The sequence below is a fragment of the Octodon degus genome, unplaced genomic scaffold, assembly GCF_000260255.1.
Source record: "Octodon degus isolate 3935 unplaced genomic scaffold, OctDeg1.0 scaffold00227, whole genome shotgun sequence".
NCBI lineage: Eukaryota > Metazoa > Chordata > Mammalia > Rodentia > Octodontidae > Octodon > Octodon degus.
In genome coordinates this window covers 1164241-1185148 of record NW_004524803.1, presented here as the reverse complement: position 1 = coordinate 1185148, position 20908 = coordinate 1164241, and the positions used below count along the sequence as shown (strand labels likewise).

Here is a 20908-nt window from a genome sequence, read left to right as displayed (position 1 = left end):
GGATACTGCTCTAACTTCTAAAAAGAAGCAGTTCTGTCTCCTGTTCCCTTTTCCAATCTGTTCACATTATCTACTGCTTTGTGAGACTTTGAAAAAAATATATATGTATGTATCTTAGAATAGCAGGCATTCCAAAATTATTTTAAATAAGCTTCAACATTACTCTTCTTCCAGGAAGAAAACGAATCTTTCTTCAGCAGTGAGTGACGGCACGACATAGATGCTTTTCTCTTGTTTGGATCACGCTTCATGAAGGACTGGCACCCTTCCAATGCACATGCTGTAGTCTAACCAGATGGATACAAAGAACTCAAAAGGATGTCTGAGGTTAGGCAAAAATATGGGAGTTTCCCCTACAGAGAAGAATAACTGGAGCCGGGCTTCCACTCTTCCTTGTCAGGGCCACAGTCACACTGGAATTGTGCAACGAGGAAGGAGGAGATTCTCGAAATTCAGGGTCCAGGTCGATTCAGTTTCTTTTTCTTTTTAAACAATTTTTACCGTTTACTTATTTTTAGTAGCTTGTCATAAGCTTTTATGTTCTAACTATCTCCTTTTGACTGATGGGCTAAAAAATATCTGAAAGTAGGGTATACCATGGCCATGCTAATGCAAAATCACGACCAACCATCCAAAGTGGACTCAAGTGGTTTCTACTCTTAGCACAAATCACTTTCACAGACCCGGAGCGAATGTCCTGCTAAGTCCAGCACTTCCTGAAGGACTTGGGCTCATAAGCCAGCACTTTTGGAGACTGATAGTGAGCCCAGTGTAAATCATGAGCCAGCTTTCATATGATAATGTGTGAACTAATTTTTTCAAGTGTGTATTTCCGAGTCTCATCCTTAAAAATTCTGAATCAGTAGGTCTGAGCCCACTTACCCTTGATATGGGAGATACACTGTGTCAATTTGAGAAGTTTAGAAGTTTAAGAGACTCAACAGGGTGGCAGGGTCCTTAATTTGTAAATATCCTGAGCTTGTACAAGAGAAGAACAGAGATGGGGAGTGCTGCACCACCCTAGAGCAGGTACCCTGCTCACAATATAAGGGAGGAAAAGAGGCTTGCTTGCCTCACATTTTGCTCTTGTTGCTTTTGCTATCATTGGCCACCGTGAACTGCTACCCCTCTGCCATATCACCCTGTTTTGGAAAGAGCTGATGAAGGATTAAAACCTCCACAAACTGTGAGCTAAATAATCCTTTCTTCTCTTAAATTGTGGATATTGGGTATTTTGTCTCAGCAATAATAAAAGCAACTAAGACAACCCTATAATCTGGTTATTTTTATTTTGTGAGGAACCCATTTGTTATAATTTTGTGGGCTGACCTTTGAGGAAGTCTAATTCTATGGTGTCCATGTGAAGGGCGTAAGATTACCCTTCAAAACTAGAAAATCACCAAATGACAGACCTAAAGGGTCCTGGTCATCATCCAGCCCAATGCTCTCCAGCCAGCGGCCCCTAGGATGAGGTTTCAAAGCACAGATCATTCTGGGCACTTTCCTGAGGCTCAGCACAGTGGCTAGTACTTGGAATCAGGTGACCTGGCAACTTACTAGTCATTTTGAGTCTTGCTTTCCTTACGGAGGTGACTATGGCAGTGATGTGAGCTGGTGCAAACTCCTAGATTCTTCTAGGCAGGTAATGTGCTGTAGCCCCAACAATTTTAAATTAGGTAAAGCTTGGCTCCACAGCCTGGCCAGAAGGTATTAATGAAAGGAAGTTGCCCCCTTCTAGGGACTATTTAACTCAACATATATCAGTAGTCGTGCACAAAAGTTATCCACGCAGCCTATCCTGAAAACTGGCGCCCCAGCTCTGTCTTTTCGGGTGCTCTCCAGCACTCCCATGAGAGGTCTCATAAGGTCCATACACAATCGTATTCTGACAACTGGCGACCCTTGTAGTCACCCCCAGGCAACCATAGCTCCTCTGGACAGTGGATGGACATGAAACATGTAGGGATAAAGGCCCACTGCATTCCGGAAGATTTTATATGCACGCTTCTGATTTGCTAGATTCTTTAAGTAGAAGTATTACCAAAGTTTCCAGCAGTCCAGGTGTAAGTGAGAACCATTTATGACATTTATCATGCAAAGTAATAAGTCAGTAATTTCACCAATCAAAGCCTATTTCTAAAATCATGATGCTAATCAGTACATCTTTACTTGACAGAGGGATGGATAACAAAAGTGTTTGTTGTACTGCCCCTGGGCTTTTCCTTTGTAATGGAACAGTAGCTGAACACTCCAGGGAGAATTTCTACTAGAGCAACTGGCTGTTCTTGGTGCCACAGTCTCAACTAATATACATGTAACCATCACAGAGCCAACACCACCGTTCTCTAAAGTGAATTAATTCACAGAACAAGTCCTTAGCACAGTGTTTATGTACTGTCCTAGTGATATCAGTTGCTATTATTATTATTATTATTATTTATTTATTTATTTATTTATTTTTTTGTGGAACCAGAGATTGAACTCAGGCCCTTGCACTTGTCAGGGAAGCACTTATTCTACTGAACCATCTCCCCAGCCCCAGTTATTATGTTTGAAAACATGTTGGATAAGTCAACAAAAGGTATAGAAACTTATGTAAATTGAATAACATAACAAGCTAAATGACAGTCACTTTACATTATTTAACTCAGGAATGACTATAAGTCATAACTTCTGTTTTCTTTTTTTTAAAATCAGACATTTGGGTTGAAGATCAGTAAAAAGAGAAGAGCTAAATCCAGGTTGTATGTGGTAACTATTGAGGAAAGAAGGCAACAAATATAAAGCATATTTTTCAGACCTTAGATTATGACACTTCAATGAATTGTAAAATCAATTCTATGTCACACTGTGAAATGTATTTATAGATGTAGATTGTGGTTTAAAAATTGGGCAGTCCCGGGCTGGTGAGATGGCTCAGTGGTCTAAAGCACCTACTTAGAACAAGCTTAGCAAAGCACAGGGACTGTGGTTCAATCCCCCAACACCACATGCCAGCTAGCCCCGCCCCCTGGTGGGCTGAGCTGGCTACACACACACACACACACACACACACACACACATACATAAATAAATAAATAAAATAAAAAATTGGGCAGTCCCTCATATAGCACAGTGGGAAGAGGAGAACAATGGGACATCAGGGCATTGGTCTTTTAGGTAAACATTTGGTAAATCCTTAAAATGAGCATTTAAGGGTTAGGCTGGGAACTCTTCAAAGAAGTTACATTATGTTTATTACTCGCTATCTACAACCTTTGGGTCTCCCTGAATTTTGATCACAAAATCTAGATACACTAGCTGTGATTTTCAGATACTAGTCACAGAAAAAGAAAAGAGCCCACAAACCTCTGTGGAAGCCAAGTGCATCACTTATGTGTGAGAGATTATATCTTAGTCTTTCTTTATTGGACCAGAATATAGCACAAAATGATAGACACACCTTTACTTTTCCTTCATGGTGGTAAAATCTACAGGGTCCATAATGTCAGTGGCAATTTTAAGAATCTGTCAAATAGCAGAGACCCCAAACACCCTTTCCTTCTAGAGGCAAACTGCAGGACAAAGATATATTTATGGCTACACTCCACAGATTCAGTTGTATGGATTTCCACTTTTTTTTTTTCCTCAGTACCGAGGATTGAACTCAGGACCTTGTACCTGTCAAACAGCACAGTGGCTCTTCATTGGCAACAATGGTGTGTATACAGTGTTGCCTCATGAAAGGTAAGGCTGGCTTCCCAAGAGCCACATAAAATAGGATGTAAATTTTTGTTTATAGTAAAGAAATGTAAGAAACACGTGCCAGTTTATGACTGGGCTACCTGGTCATACATGTTTACAAGAACAATGTTACATATTTTGAAACTGTCTTAAAGCAGCAATGTACTCAGATGTAATTTTCTTTTTAAACAATTGATAAAACAATCCAAAAACATGCCAACATCTCATATTTGTAACAGTCAGAACTACCTAGTGCTTTTTTGGTCTTTAAAGTGCTTTCATATCCTATAACCATTTATATTTACCATTTACCTATAACCATTTATATTTACCTATAGCCATTTACATTTCTGAGATGAAGAGGCCTGAACTCCAATTTCTCTTAGTTATACGATGTTGAATAAATTTAACTTTTTTTAAAAAATGGTTTCATGTCTCCACATCCAAATGAGATAATTACTGACTTGATAATAACTCAAGGCTGTTTAGGTAACACGAGTAAAGTGCTTTTTAAAACATGCTGTCCAATAGGAGAACCTGTAACATCTTGTAACTTTGTTGTGCCCCAAATTTTCTGATCAAGGAGATTACGGAGCCACAGAGGAATGTGATCGATGATGTATAGTGTGTCTCAGGAGAGTCATATGAAGAGAAAATATTTTCTCAGGCTTTCACAGAAAGCAAATTGGTCAAGCAATGGCCGTGACTCATCCATATGGCTGACACTGACAAAGGATCTACAAAGTGCGGTACAGGGCTACAGGATAAATCCTGAGGGTACTTGACTGACCTTATCAGATACAAAAGTTACATTTCTTGTTATATAGGACTTGCTTTATCTTGGTTTTACCATCCAGCAGAAAAGTATAAAAACGAGGTATATAAAGTAAACCCATTTTAATACGATGAGCTGTGAAAGGCTCAAGTCAATAACTTCTGAGGATAACCTACTACTATTATAGACTGCTAGACAGTATTAGATTGTTTAGCTGAATTCAAGCACCTATAGTATTTAGATGCCAATAGAATATCCACCTCTGACAGGACTAAACAAAAAAATAGGGGGATAAAAAGGAAAGATCATTTTGTATTTATAAATACAAAATAATTAGGATATACAGCTACTTTAGCTTAATTCAATGAGAAGAAAGATGTGTACTAATAGTGTTTGGACAGGATATCCTGTCTGCTTCTTCTACTATGGATAACCACTAAGAAGATAATAATGTACAATGTATTGATTATTGAAACTGTCCTATTAATCAGCTTTGAAACTATCTCATTCATATTTGTTTCTCAATAAAATAAAATAAGAAAAAAATGAAAATAATAAAAATGAAATTATAATGACCTCTAAAAAACTAAAATAGAAAAATCCAGTTAAAAATAAAAATAAAACATGCTGTCCAGTTACTGGGTAGTTTTATTAAGATAATCTTAACATTCTAATAGGATCACAGGTCAGCTTTTGAGGCAAAAGATTAGAAACACAAGCTTTTATATTTCAGTTCCATTCCATCTTGAAAAAATGATCCAAACATTATTAAATGATATTTTTAGCCTAAGTTGTAGGCTATCTTTTAACATTCTCTGAAAGCTTCTAAATGAAATAAAAAAGATCTTTTGAGATTTTGCTCCTCCTATAACATTCTTCAGAGAACGTGAAGACATTTTTTAACCTTTGTAAAAAGAAGTAGCAGCCATATTTCCTTTGCAGCAATACTAGTGACAATTTACATACATACTCTATCCAAGAACACCTTTCTTTTGCAGACATGGTAAAGAAACCATTATTTCAAAGGACAGAAATATTAGTCATGGATTCACAGGAACTTGAAACTGGAAGAAATCGGAAGTGTTTAGTTGTGCACTGTCTGACCTTACAGGTGGGGACACCAGACCTATAGTAGTTAAACAATTTCTTCCAGTTTTCAGTGAAATAATTGAAATTTGAATCCAGATTAGAATCAAGTTATTGTTCTCCTTCCTGAATCCTTTGTCTATCCCAAAGTACTTTAGCTTAATGCATAGTTGTTTGTCACAGTTCAGCTGTGACCACAGATCCATAATAAAATATCAACAATGTGAGGAATAAATGCCTTGGTTGGGCTTTTACACAAGTGTCTGTAAAGGGCAAGACATGTTCCGAACTTTTATTAAGCATTGATGATATCATATTTAAAATGTAAATAGTATGAGCTTGATCAAGCTGCAATATGTTTATGTTCCAGTATTCCATGATGAATATGTTCATTATATAGCACAAGCATAGACCAGTTAAAAAAAGAAATGCTTTTCCAAGTAAGAAAAATTAGGATTATCATTATTGGCCACCAACAGTCACTTCCCATTTGCCATGCTCTGAGATCATATACTTTTATTCTAGAACCTAAAACCATTAAAAACATAAATATGTGCTTGATTTAAGGACTTCAAATATCCTGAAACATTATCTTTCTAAGTACAGTGAAAAAGTTTTCTACATATACTAAAATTCCAGATAAGCAAAGTGATTTGAATACTCAAGAGAAAAGATAAATGAAGTCCATGGGATGTCTTAGATCAGATTTTCTTTTTGATGAAATCTACTGACTGTGCACTGAGGCATTTGTAATTAGGATACAAGCTGTTTTTCAATCTCTATGTAAAATATCTTCTTGTTATTACACAAGTATTGTCAATAACTAACTATAATCTGGGAGAATTCATGGCTTCTACGGTAACCCACAGCAAAGGATACTGTCTTAACAAAATATAAAATTGCCTCTAACACTAAGTCGAGCTATAGGAGTGCAGCACATGAGCCCCATTGTATTGTTTTAGATGAAGCACAGTGATAGTCTTATGCTTCCTTCAAGCCTCCTCTTTCTTACTGAATGAACTCCAGGGAATGGCATCATGTCAGGCTTTCCAGATGGATTATGTGAAGCCATAGCTCAATGTCATTTTCAATAGGAAGCCTCATAATTAAAGGTCAAATAGTCACTTCATCTGCAATCAATCAATAGAAAAAGTACTAATACGAAGAACTAATCAATCAATGGCAAATGCACTAATAAAAGCAATGAATCAAATTCAGCATGTGTGTAGATTCAAGTTCTTAGAAAGGACTGAGACAGGGCAGAAGCAAAAACAGTAAAATAAACCAAAGGTATATATCAAGAGAATTTTAGGAAGCTTCTTAAGTAAAAGTTCTCATCTTTGGTTCATTAGATGTATGGGTACCACTTGGCCTACAAGGTTTTATTCTTAAATATACATACTGGGAATAACAATAAATAGCAACTTATAAGTTTTACTTAATGTATTTTATTTTATTTTTTTTTGCGGTACCAGGGATTGAACTCAGGACCCTGCGGACCCTGCACTTGCAAGACAGGCACTTATTCTACTGAGCTATCTCCCCGGCCCCTCTATTTGAGATATATGCACATCTCTATGTGTGTATGTGTGGGTAAAATCACTAGAAGAAACATGACAGTGATTGCAAAGAGGAAAGATATTTTTCAAGGGCCGAATAGTTACATTATAATCTGCTGTATCTCAGTTTTCTGTGAGATATGAAAGAAAATCACCTCTAAGCAGTATTTCATACTACTTTTTGGAATATGAATTCTTCACACCAGCATGATGTTCTTCCAGTTCCATTCAGATAAGAACTTTCACTACAATAATGATTAGCCTGTAGCTCAGGTCACCACCAAGGCAGATCCTCTGTACCAGTGTCATCAGGTTTCCAGTGGAGGGAAATATGCATTGGATCTTGGGAAACTGCACAAAGTACAGTTACAGAGCTTTACAAGCCTATTCCTCCACTCATGTCCAAATGTCCCTTGGTGTATCTGGAAGTAAGGGTGATCTCTCTCACGCATAGAAGAAGCAGAGAGGCCATTTTCAAAAATGCTGACAGGAAAATGCAAATGACCAAGAATGGCAGGACATTAAGGATGAAAATAAAATTTCCTAAATTTACAGACAAAGAAACAGGCCAAATCACATATTTAGATCATTCAGTTTCAAGAGAACTTAAGTCTACCATGCTACAAATAGTTAAGGATTTATACTAAGTGGTGACAAGATATCATGCTAACATCTTACTGGAATATTATATGGATGGACTGCAGTCTCCATTTCAGGAGTGGACACTACAAAAGCAAACAAAAATCCAACCCATTTTCCAGCAAAATACTATTTCTGTGTTTAGAGCACGCATCTGCTTGTTTGAAAGTTAGCTTTCAGAATGTTTAAAGGACAAAGGAATATGACTTTGAGATCAAGCAAAATGAAATGCAGGAAAAAAGAGAAAAAGGATTAAACAAGGGGGCATTTTTCTTATATAAAAAAAGAATACTGATTACACTGCAGGATGTATCTTGGGTATGCATCTTGCACTCTGTTCAACAGAGCCAGTTTTAGCACAGAGAACATCTTGGAGAAACAAAATCGTCCTTTGGTTTTACTGTCAAAAGTAAATCCCCTTGAGAGGGTCAGGCTTAACAGCCCACCACAGAAATGCAAAAACTGTCTGAGGCAGCCAGGGTTCAGTGTGCTTTAAGGACCTCAGATATGCACTCCATACATCATCTGCCGCAAGACTACCTACCTTTGGATAAGTGCCATAGTTTTTAGAAGTCTTGGAATGCCACACACGATATTCACAATAACACATGTACAAGAAGTGCCAGAATGGGTTCTTGGAGATCAACAACTAAACCATACTTGTTATATAAAAATCTAGAAGATAGTAATCAGGGAACTAGAATGCTAAAAGTGGCAACACAGTCATATTATAACTAACCTAAACAATAATAAGTGAACACGAGCTACTGCTTGAGGCCCACCATATGCCAGGAAGCACAGCAAGCTCTTCAAGGGGTATCTCATTTAGTTCATGGTAATCTATGTACAGTGCAATTACTACACTTATTCTGTCATGAATTGCCTACCTATTAATTGCTAAGTGCTGTGCTAGGTGCTTAACTATTTTTTTTTCTTTCATTTTAATGATACTTACAGAGGAATTGTACATGTTAAAAAAAGCTAAGATTCAGGAAGTTAACTGAAAATCAAGATTGGAGTATGGTTTTCAAAACTCCTTCAACTTCCAACTTGATAATGATTATGAAGAAAAACCACACAAACACAGTGTTCAGTTATTTGACTAAGCTGTAGCCCTAGACAGCAAATGGCAACTGCTCCTTAAAGAGCTTGTCCAATTTTAAAATCATTTTTCAAACTTGGTAAGACTCAAACTCTATACAGAAATATGTTTAGAATTAATAAAACAATAGTGAAATTTCTTTTTTCTTAAATTTATAGGTAGAATTTCTTTAATCTGACCTAACTAAGAAAAATGCCATGATCTTTCATTTTATAGATTGTCAAAATTGTCAGCAGGAGTATTTGCACTACATGCCTACTACCACAAGGAGTTTGTGAATGATGCATATTTCATAAAGTTTCTAATTAATGACTTTTAATGAGTAAAAATAAAGACTGCCTAAGAGGTTATTGGGATAATGGTTTCTAAATTAGATAAAGCAAAGTAGAAAACAGTGGTTTTGTTCTTTTTTGTTTATTTGTTTTTTTATTTTTACTTTTTTTTTTGGTAGGACAATTTCAATAATTAACACATTGCATACATTCTTCCTCGTGGTTAATTGCTATACAAGATGCAGACATGATATCCTATTTACAAACACCATTAGAACAAATCACTCTATTCATTAAGAGAATGTAACTATATATCTATCCTAACCACTTTGAATACACAGATACAAAATGGACATTCATCTATATACCTTTTTTTTGTTAAGTTCCATTACTTGAATATTATAGGTGTGTAAACTCAGCAAAATATTCTAAAAGAGTCCAGTAGCCCATAATAGTATTGGGTCTTCTGCTTGACTGGCAATGTCAGAAATTGTTGACCTGAGTCCCCTACAGCTCAACATAACAGAATGGTTTTACTTCTTATATTTCGTTTTTATACTTTTCTGCTGGATGGTTAAGACCAAGGTAAAGCAGGACCTATGCAACAAGAGTTATAGCTTTTGGGTCTGATAAGGTCAGTGAAATCCCCTCAGGATTTATCCTGAGATCCTGTACCTCAGATTGAACCTTTGTCAGTGTGAGCCACGTGGATAAGTCATGGCCATTGCTTGGCCAATGTGCTCTCTGTGAAAGCCTGAGAGAATGTTTTCTCTCCATGTGCCTCTCCTTAGGCACAGTTTACATCATCGATCACTTTCCTCTTTGGCCCCGTAATCTCCTTGATCAGAAAATTTGGGACACTACCGAGTTACATGACATTACAGTACAAGTTATGTCCTGTGTCTTAATTGACCTTCGAAGGCTAAGGCCAAAATGTTGGCTTTCCTTGTGGCCCTCCTTTTTCTCTAATTTTGGTCTGCAAACTTAGGTTGTTAACCATCCAGAAGACAAGCTTATTGTTATTACCATACAACTTAGGCTGTTAAGTTTAACCTCACTATCTGTCTGTATATCAAACATCTTAGGCATAGTATGGAACAGGTATTTTTCATCAAGTATTGATATGTTGAACTTCAAGTCTCTACAGTTTTGTTCTTAAATTATATTTTTTTTTGTTAATTTTATTGAGAAACAAATAGCAATGAGACAGTTTCAAAACTGATTAGTAGGACAGTTTCAATAATTAATACATGGCATATTGTTGTCTTTGTAGTGGTTATTCATAGTACAAGATACAGACATGATATCCTGTCCAAATACTATTAGTACAAATCTTTCTTCTCATTTAATTAAGAGAAAGTAGATGTACATCTATCCTATTCTGAATATACAGATACAAAATGATCCTTCATCATTTGTATCTCCTTTTTTGTTTAGTCTGAGATGGGTATTCCATTGTCATTTAAATATTGTAGGCTCGTGAATTCAGCAAAATAATCCAATATAGCCCAGTAGTTTATAATAGTAGTGAGTTATCTGTAGCACTGGCAATGTCAGAAGTTGTTGACTTGAGCCTTTTACAGCTCAGCATATTAATATGGCTTTACTTTTTATACCTCGTTTTTATACTTTTCTGCTGAATGGTTAAGACCAACATAGAGTAAGACTTATATAACAAGAAATGTAACTTTTGTATCTGTCTTAAAAACTATTTTTGTTCATTAAATACTTATTTCACTTTTAGTGTTAATCCACTTGACCTAACAATAACTACACTGTGTTTTTTTTAAATTAGAAAACAACGTTTGAAAATGAATTTCAAATTAACATCAATGTCCAATTAGGGTAACATTATTTTCACCTTGCTTTGAGCACCCAGAAGAGAAGCGATGCTTTCGAGGGGTAATTCTAGAACATTCCAAAGCAAAGTGTTAAGAAGCTGTCTTTCCACTGACATCTCTGCCTCATCCTGGCTCTAGTACAAATCTTTCTTCTCATTGAATAATAATTCTGCATTCTTTTTTTAAAATAAGAATTGAAAATATAATTATAAATTAAACAAAATTCAATACTATTAAATTTGGCTCCTCAGAAGTTCGTTTAATCAAAAAATTATGCCACAGCAGTGACGAACTCTTATTTTGTCATTCTTTATCTGACAGAATGGACAACATCCCATTGCATGTAACACGGAGTTTCATTAAGCTTCAAAATCTTAAACTGTGACTCTATGTTGGCAATATGCAGTCTTTAGTTCTATGAACCACTTACCCAATGTGAGGGATTTGTGTGTAGAACAGAAAATGATAGCCACTGTATCTGCTGGTGTAAACCCCGAGTTATTCCTAGGGGCCAAAAAAAAACAGCAAAACAGAAAATATGTTTTAAAAAACAAATATTATATAAAAATCCTACTTCACATACCCTAAATTAAAATATGGTATCTGTCTTCACATCAACATCCCCTTGGTCATCCCTGTTGACAGAAGTAATTCTAGGCCAAAAGATATAGAAGAGTCTGAATTTCTTTTTAGAGCGCATTTCTCATATGATTATCCATGGAAAGGAGAATCATTTAAAAATGTGTTGTGGGGGGGGGTCTTCTAAACCCACATGTATAACCAGTCCAAGGTGGTACAAAATTTTGAGAAAATAACACAGGAAGGCACTTTTTAACTTATCTCTCTCACCTGACATGACTTATCAGATTGAAAGAATTAATTTCTTTCCAAAAATGCTTCTCTTCAGGAACAACAATTCTTGTGGCAGCAATCAGACTCTTAACAGGTTGTGGCAGCAAGAGAGAAATTATTATATTTTGAGCAGTGCTCAAAGATCTTTTACCTAAGTGTAAAGACAGTAACTCTAAAAATCAGGTGTAACAACACCCTATGTACAGAGGAGAATACTGAGGTGCACAGAAATTACTTGATTTATTCAGGGATCATCACTGATAAGCGACAAAGCTAGGATTTAAGTCAAGCCTAGCTCCCTCACTTGTGCTCTTCACTTTGAAGCCCTACTATTATTATATAGTATGTTAAACAGGAAAAAAAAATCTCACTTCATCAAAATTGATTAAATGTTATGGGTGCTCAGTACTGTTGGCTGTGTATCATAATCTCATTTTCTCTGCTAGATTATAAAGGTTTAGAGAATCACCAGGCAAAAAGATTAGTAATTATTACTAATGCGCCCTTATATTTCATACATTATTCTTTTCTGTAGAGCCAGGGTTTGATGATATCGTGAGTGTATACATTTGCTATCATTATCTCTGACAAAACAGCTCACAGGACCATGATGATCTGGAAGCTGACTGTATGGAGCCGCAGCTACAGCAATCTACCCAATTTTATAGATCTCTAATGAAAGAGAGTCCACATTTCCCTTAGAAACCTCATCATGACTTTTGCTGTGATAAGTTTTAATCCTTACTTAGAAAAGTCCCCAAATAGATCCCACCCCCTGTTGTTTTTGCTGGCTTCTCACTGGAGGGAAGAAGGACCCTGTCTTCCCCTCATCCTGTGTGTGTCAGTAGGCCCTTGCTCTTCTTATTTTGCAAAGACAGATGTCACAGCTTCCGAGCCATTTTCCTTCCACTCTTTCTTGATATCAACTGAATCTCTGGTATCTCTGGTGACACAATGTGTGTCACCTGAGTGTCATGAGACTGCTTTATGGTTTCGACAATGGATTCTCAGAAGGAGAAACCACTGGGTTTGTAGCAGTGAGAAGGGGCCAAGTTTTCCAGAAATCTGGTGGAGAGGAGTCATGGATGATCTGAACACAATTACAGCTGACAGAAATAGCCAGTGATCTAGGTGTCCAGAGAGAGCTAAGAAGGTGTGACTAACGGGGGGCTGGAGCGAAATCCCCCACAATCTCTGAGCTGGAAGCAAAAGCAGACAAGATAGGTCTGAAAAATATGGACATTTTCTAGGTAGAGAATGGCAAAGCAGAGGCAACTTCAAAGGTTTTACTTTTGTTGTAACGTGGAAGCCACTGTACTTATCTATAGGGTATGAGGTAATACTGGGGTGGGGACCTAAAGAAATTAGAAAGGTTGGAAACAGGAACATGACACAGTCAACTGACAGTGAACTGTGCAGGCCTGGAGCTCAGCTGTGACTAGAGGCCACAGCACAGATGTGCCCCTGAGTTCAGGGGTGATTCCTAGAAAGGCAAGTGGCATCAGTAGCACTGGTGGCCTTTTCAGGTTTTTGCTACCTTTGGTTATAACCGGTCCTGGCCACACCTGGATCTAGGCAGTTCGGCTTTCTTCCTGGAGAGTCTGGCAGTATCCTTCTCTCATGAACTTGTTCCACTTGAACTCACTCATTCCAGACTTCTGAATACTTGCAGTGTGTCCAGTTTCTCTGGTCACTGGGCTCTGATTTGATGGCTATACTGCTTGCTATCACTCACTAAGGCAGCACTTAGAACATGGATAAAGAGGCTACTGCCAGGCTCAGCTACTTGTCCTGTTTGGGGTAAGGGTACAGAAGCTGGGCCCGCATGGGTGGGGGACACTTCTGATTCAGGTAAAACGGAACATTGTTCCATGGTCCTGTTGATGCAGCTCCATTGGTGTGGCAGGGAGGGTCACAACAGTAGGGATGTCTGCTGTTAAAGCCATAGCCCTCTTCAAGGGGGCTAACTTGAATCCTACCCATGCAGCAGCCATCTGACCACATCTTCACAGTCTGCCTGAACAGGGAGCCACAGAGCTGATGCCCAGGTAGCTCTCCACTCATGACGAAAGGCCATAGCAGTGAGCACAGCTGGGTTCTCAGTGCTCTGCGCCCAGTGCTGCCTCCTGCTCAGCACAACCATAGAAGGCGGTGGCGTTACTGTCCTCCTTTTTCCAAAAGGGGAATGTGAAGCATAAGTGGTTTCCCTAATGCCACACAAGCAAGAAGTAGGTTGGCCCATACTTTGGAGACCAGTTTGCCGTCTCAGAAAGAAAGTATAAAAAACAAAAAGGAAAAAACACTAAACATTACAACTAATTTAACAGGTGAGAGCAGTTATCTCAGTCGATAGCCTGTGCAAAGCCATCGCTGTCGAGGGCAGCTTCAAGGTACAAGACCATGGTCATGCTCGGAAAGACAATGTCCTAAGCATGATATTTAAGCACTGATGACTGCAGTTCTTTTCAGTGATGAACGTCTCTATTGTGTCTGCCATGTTCTTGAAAGGCATCACATTATTATTTATTTTCTAACTCTACCTTATCTCTTTTTAATACCGATTTTCTTTTTATCCTGTTTTTATGATTCTTTTGATCACTTTAGCTTCCCTGGAGATGTTTATTTCCTTTTCTTCCCATGTGGTCTTTTTACTCTCTGACAAAGCTTTCAATCAGTGTTCTCCACATAATATTTATTTTGCCTTCCTCTGTGGTACTCACAGAGGAAAACATGTCAGGTTTTACTAGTGGAATCACAGAATGTAGAACTGAAAAGCTCCTCGGTGGGAATTCTTTCTAAACCCACTGTTTTTAGAGGAGGAAACTTACATGTCAGATACTTTGCTTGGTGAATGTCTGTACTGCTGTTCTGCCTCTGCTCCTTTTGGAGGAAACCTCATGTCGTTAGCTGGGTACCACAAAGCAGGGTGCATAGGGCTGCCAGGCCGAGTGGCCTAATCTGGAAATGGCAGAGACCTGCGCCTAGAACGCCCATCTGGTGTGCTTTCCCTTTTCCCTTCCTCCTAACCCCTCCTGTACGTCTATCCTCCTCCCAGGGCTGTGGTGAGAGGCCCACTGAGACACAGGGCTGTAGCATTAACACAACTATACAACTACTTGAATATTTGTTTTCCTCCTTCTGTTTTCTTAGGTGTTCTTTCCTCACTCTAGTGAGGCTAGGTGTCTCTCACTCTGGTTATCAACTCAATAAACTATTCATCAATCTAACAAACTACATTTTTTTTTTGAAAGATTGTCAACTTGTGTTTTTTAAACTTTTTCAACATTTTTAACTTTGACCACTTCCCCAAATTGCCAAAACCTTAGGCCACTATGTATAGTTGATTTTGTTTGATGAATAACCCCTGTTTTCTTGAAACTGTTGACACAGACTGTATTACAAAGTTAGAATTGCTAATTCTCTTTCTTTTCTTGTTAGTTTTTTTGATATAATATAAACTATTTCAATATAATAATAAGCATCCTATGGTAGCTAACACACACACACACACACAATGCTGGGGTCTTTATGTGAAGATTATTTAATTCTTCAATATTCCTATGATACAGGTTCTATCACTGTCTGAATTTTATGAGTAAGGAAACTGACAAAAGCCACAGTTATTAAATAGAGCTACTACCCATGTCTTTCTGATTCCAGCTTTGGAATTTGCACCCTGACACTATTTTGTACACAGACAAATGACTCTTTACTTTAAATGCTAGCTGGCATGACAACACACCAAGACAGTTCATCAAAGAAAGGCTAAGGGAGCATAATGTGGCAAGGAAGCCGAGCTTTCTTTCACTGGGATGCCATAGTGTGTTGCGTGACAGACAGACAGGTTGATTTCCAGGCTGAGATTCCTTTTTCTTTTGCCATCTGACACCTCAAATTGGTTTTAGATTTATTAGATTTATTGGATTGCTTAGGAAAAAACAAAGAAAACAGAACACATGTCAGTTTCACCAATTTCAGGTAGGAAAGAGTCAGAATTAGGAAAAGACAGTGGAACTCAACAGACTAAAATCAATGAGTCCTAGTTCAAATTCTTGGTGCCTTTGATGAAACTGTTTAGAATTCAGTTAAATACTCAGTGAAATTCTCTAACTAAAATAAACACTATGAATTTTAAAAGTAATTAAAGTAATTTAGAGCAATGGACAAAACATAGGCGTATACATTTGTAGCTCTAGGTATGGTATCTGACTTTAGCTAAGTTATTAAACTACTACAATCTGATTTTAGGCAAGTTACTAAGCTAAACCATCATTTGTGGTCCTCATCAGTGAAACAGCAGCAAAGAGGCCAACGATCATAGTCTTGCCATCACACTCACAGGAAATGCTATAAGGACCATCCCAGGCATCCTTCATATTTCCGGTGAAGCTTTAGCAGCTTTGGGGGCTCTCAGCTACCAAATAGATGAAAGACATCTCCTCAATTTCATCCCCTTAAAAAATCTCCAATTTTGAGTGGCTCGTTTTAGGACCATTACTTTGGAACCTGATTATCATTGTTTCATAGTCTATGGTTTAACAAAAAGAATGTTGACTGACAATGGGTCAAGGAAGTTCAAAGCATGACAGAATTTCAGGGAAGGCAAATAGGTGGTAAAGGAGGATCTCCCAACCAAGGTAAGTAGGAAAGATCAGTGTACTGCATGCTGGAAATTGTTCATTTAGTCAACTAGTTGTGACATGCTTTTCCCATTGTCTTCCTTTAGCAACCTGAGAGGTTTCTGATCAATACTGCATCTTTGCAAGGAGTTTTTCAGGTAATTTTATAGGATGCTCTCTGCATTCTACTTTTCTGATATAATGAACAGGCCTGATTTTTTACTTCCACCAAAAGGAGCAGTCAGCACTCACTGACAGGCAAAGGTCTTTTCATCGTGACATAACAAGCCATTCACCAAAGGAACTTTAAAATAGATCTTTCAGACACACGCACTGAGTTATATTTTCTCTGTGACTCAATGTGTCTCCAGGTTTTATTTGTACCTCATAAATCAGAACCCCAAGCTTGGGAAAATGCTTCAAATGACATTCATCAGTACATTTTTATTGACTGTTTACAACCAGCCTAGTGTGATTCCAAGTGCTATGAGGGCTAACATGAGGACAGAACCCATCCTCCCAGGCCCTGAGATGATTTTAAAAGGCCCCCTTAATAGCCTAACCTCTTTCCTCCTGGGAACTCCCTGGTTTTTCAGTCTGGCTCAAGCCCACCTGACCAGTGACTAGTGCTACTTGTAATCTTCCTTTACTGTTGCCCCATTAAATCATAACAAAGGCTTAAATAATATCTGTTGGGGCCAGGCATGGTAGCACATGCCTGTAACCCCAGCATTTGGGAGGAAGAGGCAGAAGGACTGCACTGAGTTGAAGGCCAGCCTAAACTACATAGTGAGGCCCTGTTTCAAAAAAAAAAAAAAAAAAAAAAAAAGAAAAATAATACCAGCAGGAGAAGTTGCATTGGGTGGGCCTTTATGAACAGGAAAGTGAAGCTAAGACATGAAGACCTGTTTGGCCATGGGCAGCCTAAGCAAGAGAAGATTTCTTATGCTAGTTAGCATAGATATACAGCTACTTTGTCTTAGTTCAATGAGAAGAAAGTTTGGAACTAATAGTGTTTAGGCAAGATATCATGTCTGCATCTTGTACTACGAATAACTACTACAAAGACAACAATATGCAATGTGTTAATTATTGTAACTGCCCTACTAACCTGTTTTGAAACTGTCTCATTGCTACTTCTCAATAAAATTAATATTTAAAAAAAAAGAGAAGGAAAGGTGTTCTTTAGAGGAACAGCAGTGATTTTTCCTTAATACAATGCTTACCCAGCATGAATGCTAGTGCTGATTCCCGAGATTGCATTTAGCCTGGAGAGCCTTGTACTTAAGAAATTAACTTCATTGCAGGCAGTGGCCAGCCAGTGAGGATATCCAAATAAGAGAATAATTATCAGAACTTGGAGTCATTGTAGTAGTATGAAATGGAGAGGGAAGGTTGGGCCTAAACATGGAGTTACCAGGAAGGTATACATTGCAACAGACTAGACAAAGGAGGTATCAATAACCTGAATTAAAGACATGCTAGGGAGCAGAACAAATATTACAAAATTGGTATCAAGGCATTTTAAAAAATGATGTGAAGGATTTCAGTCGAAGTAACTCTGAGGACGGCTGTTCCATTAAAATTAAGTAAAGAAACAAAAGAAGTAGAGGAAGTTTTGGTAGAAAAGATTATTTCTATTTTGAGTATCTTGAGCTAAGCTCTTGTATAGGCAGTCAGAGGAAATTAGCTAAATGGTAAGGAAAACCACTCATGAGTCCTGAATCTCATGAACAGTATAAAGCAGCGAGCTCAAGCTAGAAGAATGGAAGAGGCTGTCTAAGCACATGATGTGGACAGATGAGACAAGGGACAAGGATAGATTATCTGGATGACTACAGAGGGGTGGCAAAGAGTGAGAAAGAAGAATTAGGGACAGGCGGAAAAAAATAGGACAGTAGAGCATCAGATTAGCCAAACAAGGAGCATAATTCCTCATTTAGGAGATTAACAAAGGATACCAAATCACTTACCTTGTTGAAAAGATGAAGGTTAAGAGCATAAAACTCAGTTGAATAGAAACTACTGAAGAGAGAGAGAAAAAAAAAGATTGAGGGAGGTCAAAAAGTAAATAAATAAACTGAACAAATGTACAATGTTAAATTGATAGAATCATTTAAGTCAGTAGAACTAAATTTATTCTTTTTTTCTTTTTTAGCTTTCTGTGAAGCTTTATTCCAGAGGGGCTCAGTCCTTCTTGGCAGCTGCCTTCCTCATGGCGGCCAGCATGTTGTTCAGTTCATGCTTCCTCTTGGCGAGGATGTGCGTCCCCACCCTTTCCTTGATGAACCTGAGGGCGTGTTTGTCCTTGGGGACCTTGAGCAGCTCCACGCGTGCCACTTGTAGGAGGCAAAGCCGCACACCTCCCAGATCACGTCCCACACGAACTTGGTGTGTTTGGTGAGGTGTCCGTGATAGCGGCTGTGTCTCGGTTTGCTCACATTCTTAGTCACCTTGTGGCCCTTGTTGAGGCCCATAGCCATGGGATAGTGGAGGGCCATTGTGACTGTTCTTTGATGGTTGCTGTGGCTGAAGCTAAACTTATTCTTAATAGTGATATCCCCAGACACCATCTGTGATAACTACTGAGAATCTACAAACCCTTTTGACTTAAGATTTGGTAATTTAATTTTTTAATTTAGAAAGAGATCATTTAAATTATGAGCATGTATCATGTATATGGCACAGATGTGGCCCTATATACTACTTTGGAATAACTCATCTTCATTCTTTTTTTTTTTTTGCTTTGCTTTGTTTTATTTTTGTGAACTCGGGACCCTGCGCTTGCCAGGCAGGCACTTAAGCTGCTGAGCTATATCCCAGGCCCCCCTCATTTTTATTCTTAATAACAAAATCTATCTTTTGTTACAATATTAATAAAAGCTGCCTTTGGTTTTTTGAGCCTTAGCAGTTGCTGGCATTTTATAGTGTATTGTTCCTTAAAATGAGATGATACTGTTTTAGGTATATTTTAATAGAAAATATGATATAAATATTTGTATTCTAACTTAATTATTATACATACAAAATAATGGTATCATATATTATAAAATCCTGCCTTTATATCACAGTAAAGATTCAGACTAGTCTAAACTTAAACTAAATTGGTGACAGAGTGCTATATCGGAATTCTGCATTTGGTAGATACTAAGGTTTCTTTCATCTGACATCAGCTATTGGGAATCAGGAAACAGTGCAGAGGACATGAAAAAAAAAAAAATCCCAAGTAGATTAAGATCATACCTAAGTGATGTCTTTCTACAGAACAAATACTCAAGATCAAGTCACTGAGTAAATATATATTAAGATAAACTAAATATTGGTTTCTAATGAAATTAATATTAGAAAACGTGTTTGAAGCGCTCAAATAACTTCACGTTGCTACTGAGGAGACTGAGGGGTCGGCAAGGTAGCCCCGCCCCACTTACTTATGAAGAGTATGAGGACGAGGCTGAACTTATCGAGGTCGAAGTGTGGGTTGGAGAACGTGTCACAGAATGTGGTGTAGATGATCATGAGGAGCACGCTGCTGCTGATAGCACCAAAAGGAGGTTTCTTCCTTTCAAGCCAATCCTTGATGTATCTTCGGACAATCTGTAACACAGAGAGCAACAGGTTGCCTCTTTTCAGAGATGCAGGGAGTTGAATGGGGCATCACAAAGTGATTCTGACAGCAGAAAGACATAAAGGAAAGAGAATAATTTGGATGACGGCCACAGTGGATTTCAAAGCTTCCCTGCTGTGCCACTCTTCTTCTGGGGAATTTAACATTTGTAGTGCAACTTCCACTGGGTGTCCATAATGAGAGTATATTTTCAACCACACTCAAATCCATCCTTAATCATGCCAAATGCTCTTTGCTAGCTGTCACTGAGACATGCCCATTAAGCCTCCCCAAAGTTTATCTCCTCTGCTGATCCTAATGGATGTGTGTAATTATCACAGTCCCCTTTGCCTCGACAGACAATTCCAAGTACAACTTTGGGAATCTTAAAAATCTGACATCTTCAAGAATTTCAAGACAGTAGATAATCAAAAGTGATCCATGGAACATATTAATATTTAAAATGCTAGCAATGCACCAGAAGTTTTTAATTAAATTATAACTCATGCTTGAAAAGCAAAAGTGCATGTGTTGTGGGAGTTTAAATAATTCAAACTCTGAATATCTAGAGTTTTTCTGAATCCAAAGACAAATGCCATTTGCATGCTTTTAGAATTCCAAAATTAACACTTAAAAATGAATAAACCTGTCCTAACTTTCCCATAAAAGGATCAGTGAAATATAAAGTTACAGAGCAATCTTCTCTTCTTTAAAAATCAAATCAGATATTAAAAATCAGAAGAGTCAATATTGGTGATAACTTGTGTTTGGACATAAAAGTGAGCCATTCTCTTTAAGCTCTATCATAAGGATGATAGTTGAGACACATTAAGTTT

At 37.8% G+C, this 20908-nt stretch overlaps 1 protein-coding gene across 1 annotated transcript in view; it reads right to left on the bottom strand.

Moving 5' to 3' along the window:
- Positions 1–20908, bottom strand: part of Slc10a7 (solute carrier family 10 member 7) — a 321845-nt gene that overhangs the window by 19988 nt on the left and 280949 nt on the right. The window contains exons 11-13 of the mRNA XM_004645437.2: positions 19897–20062; positions 18442–18493; positions 11428–11501 (exon numbers count right to left, since the gene is read on the bottom strand). Coding sequence (XP_004645494.1) covers positions 11428–11501; positions 18442–18493; positions 19897–20062 — 292 coding nt within the window. The remainder of the gene's footprint in view (positions 1–11427; positions 11502–18441; positions 18494–19896; positions 20063–20908) is intronic.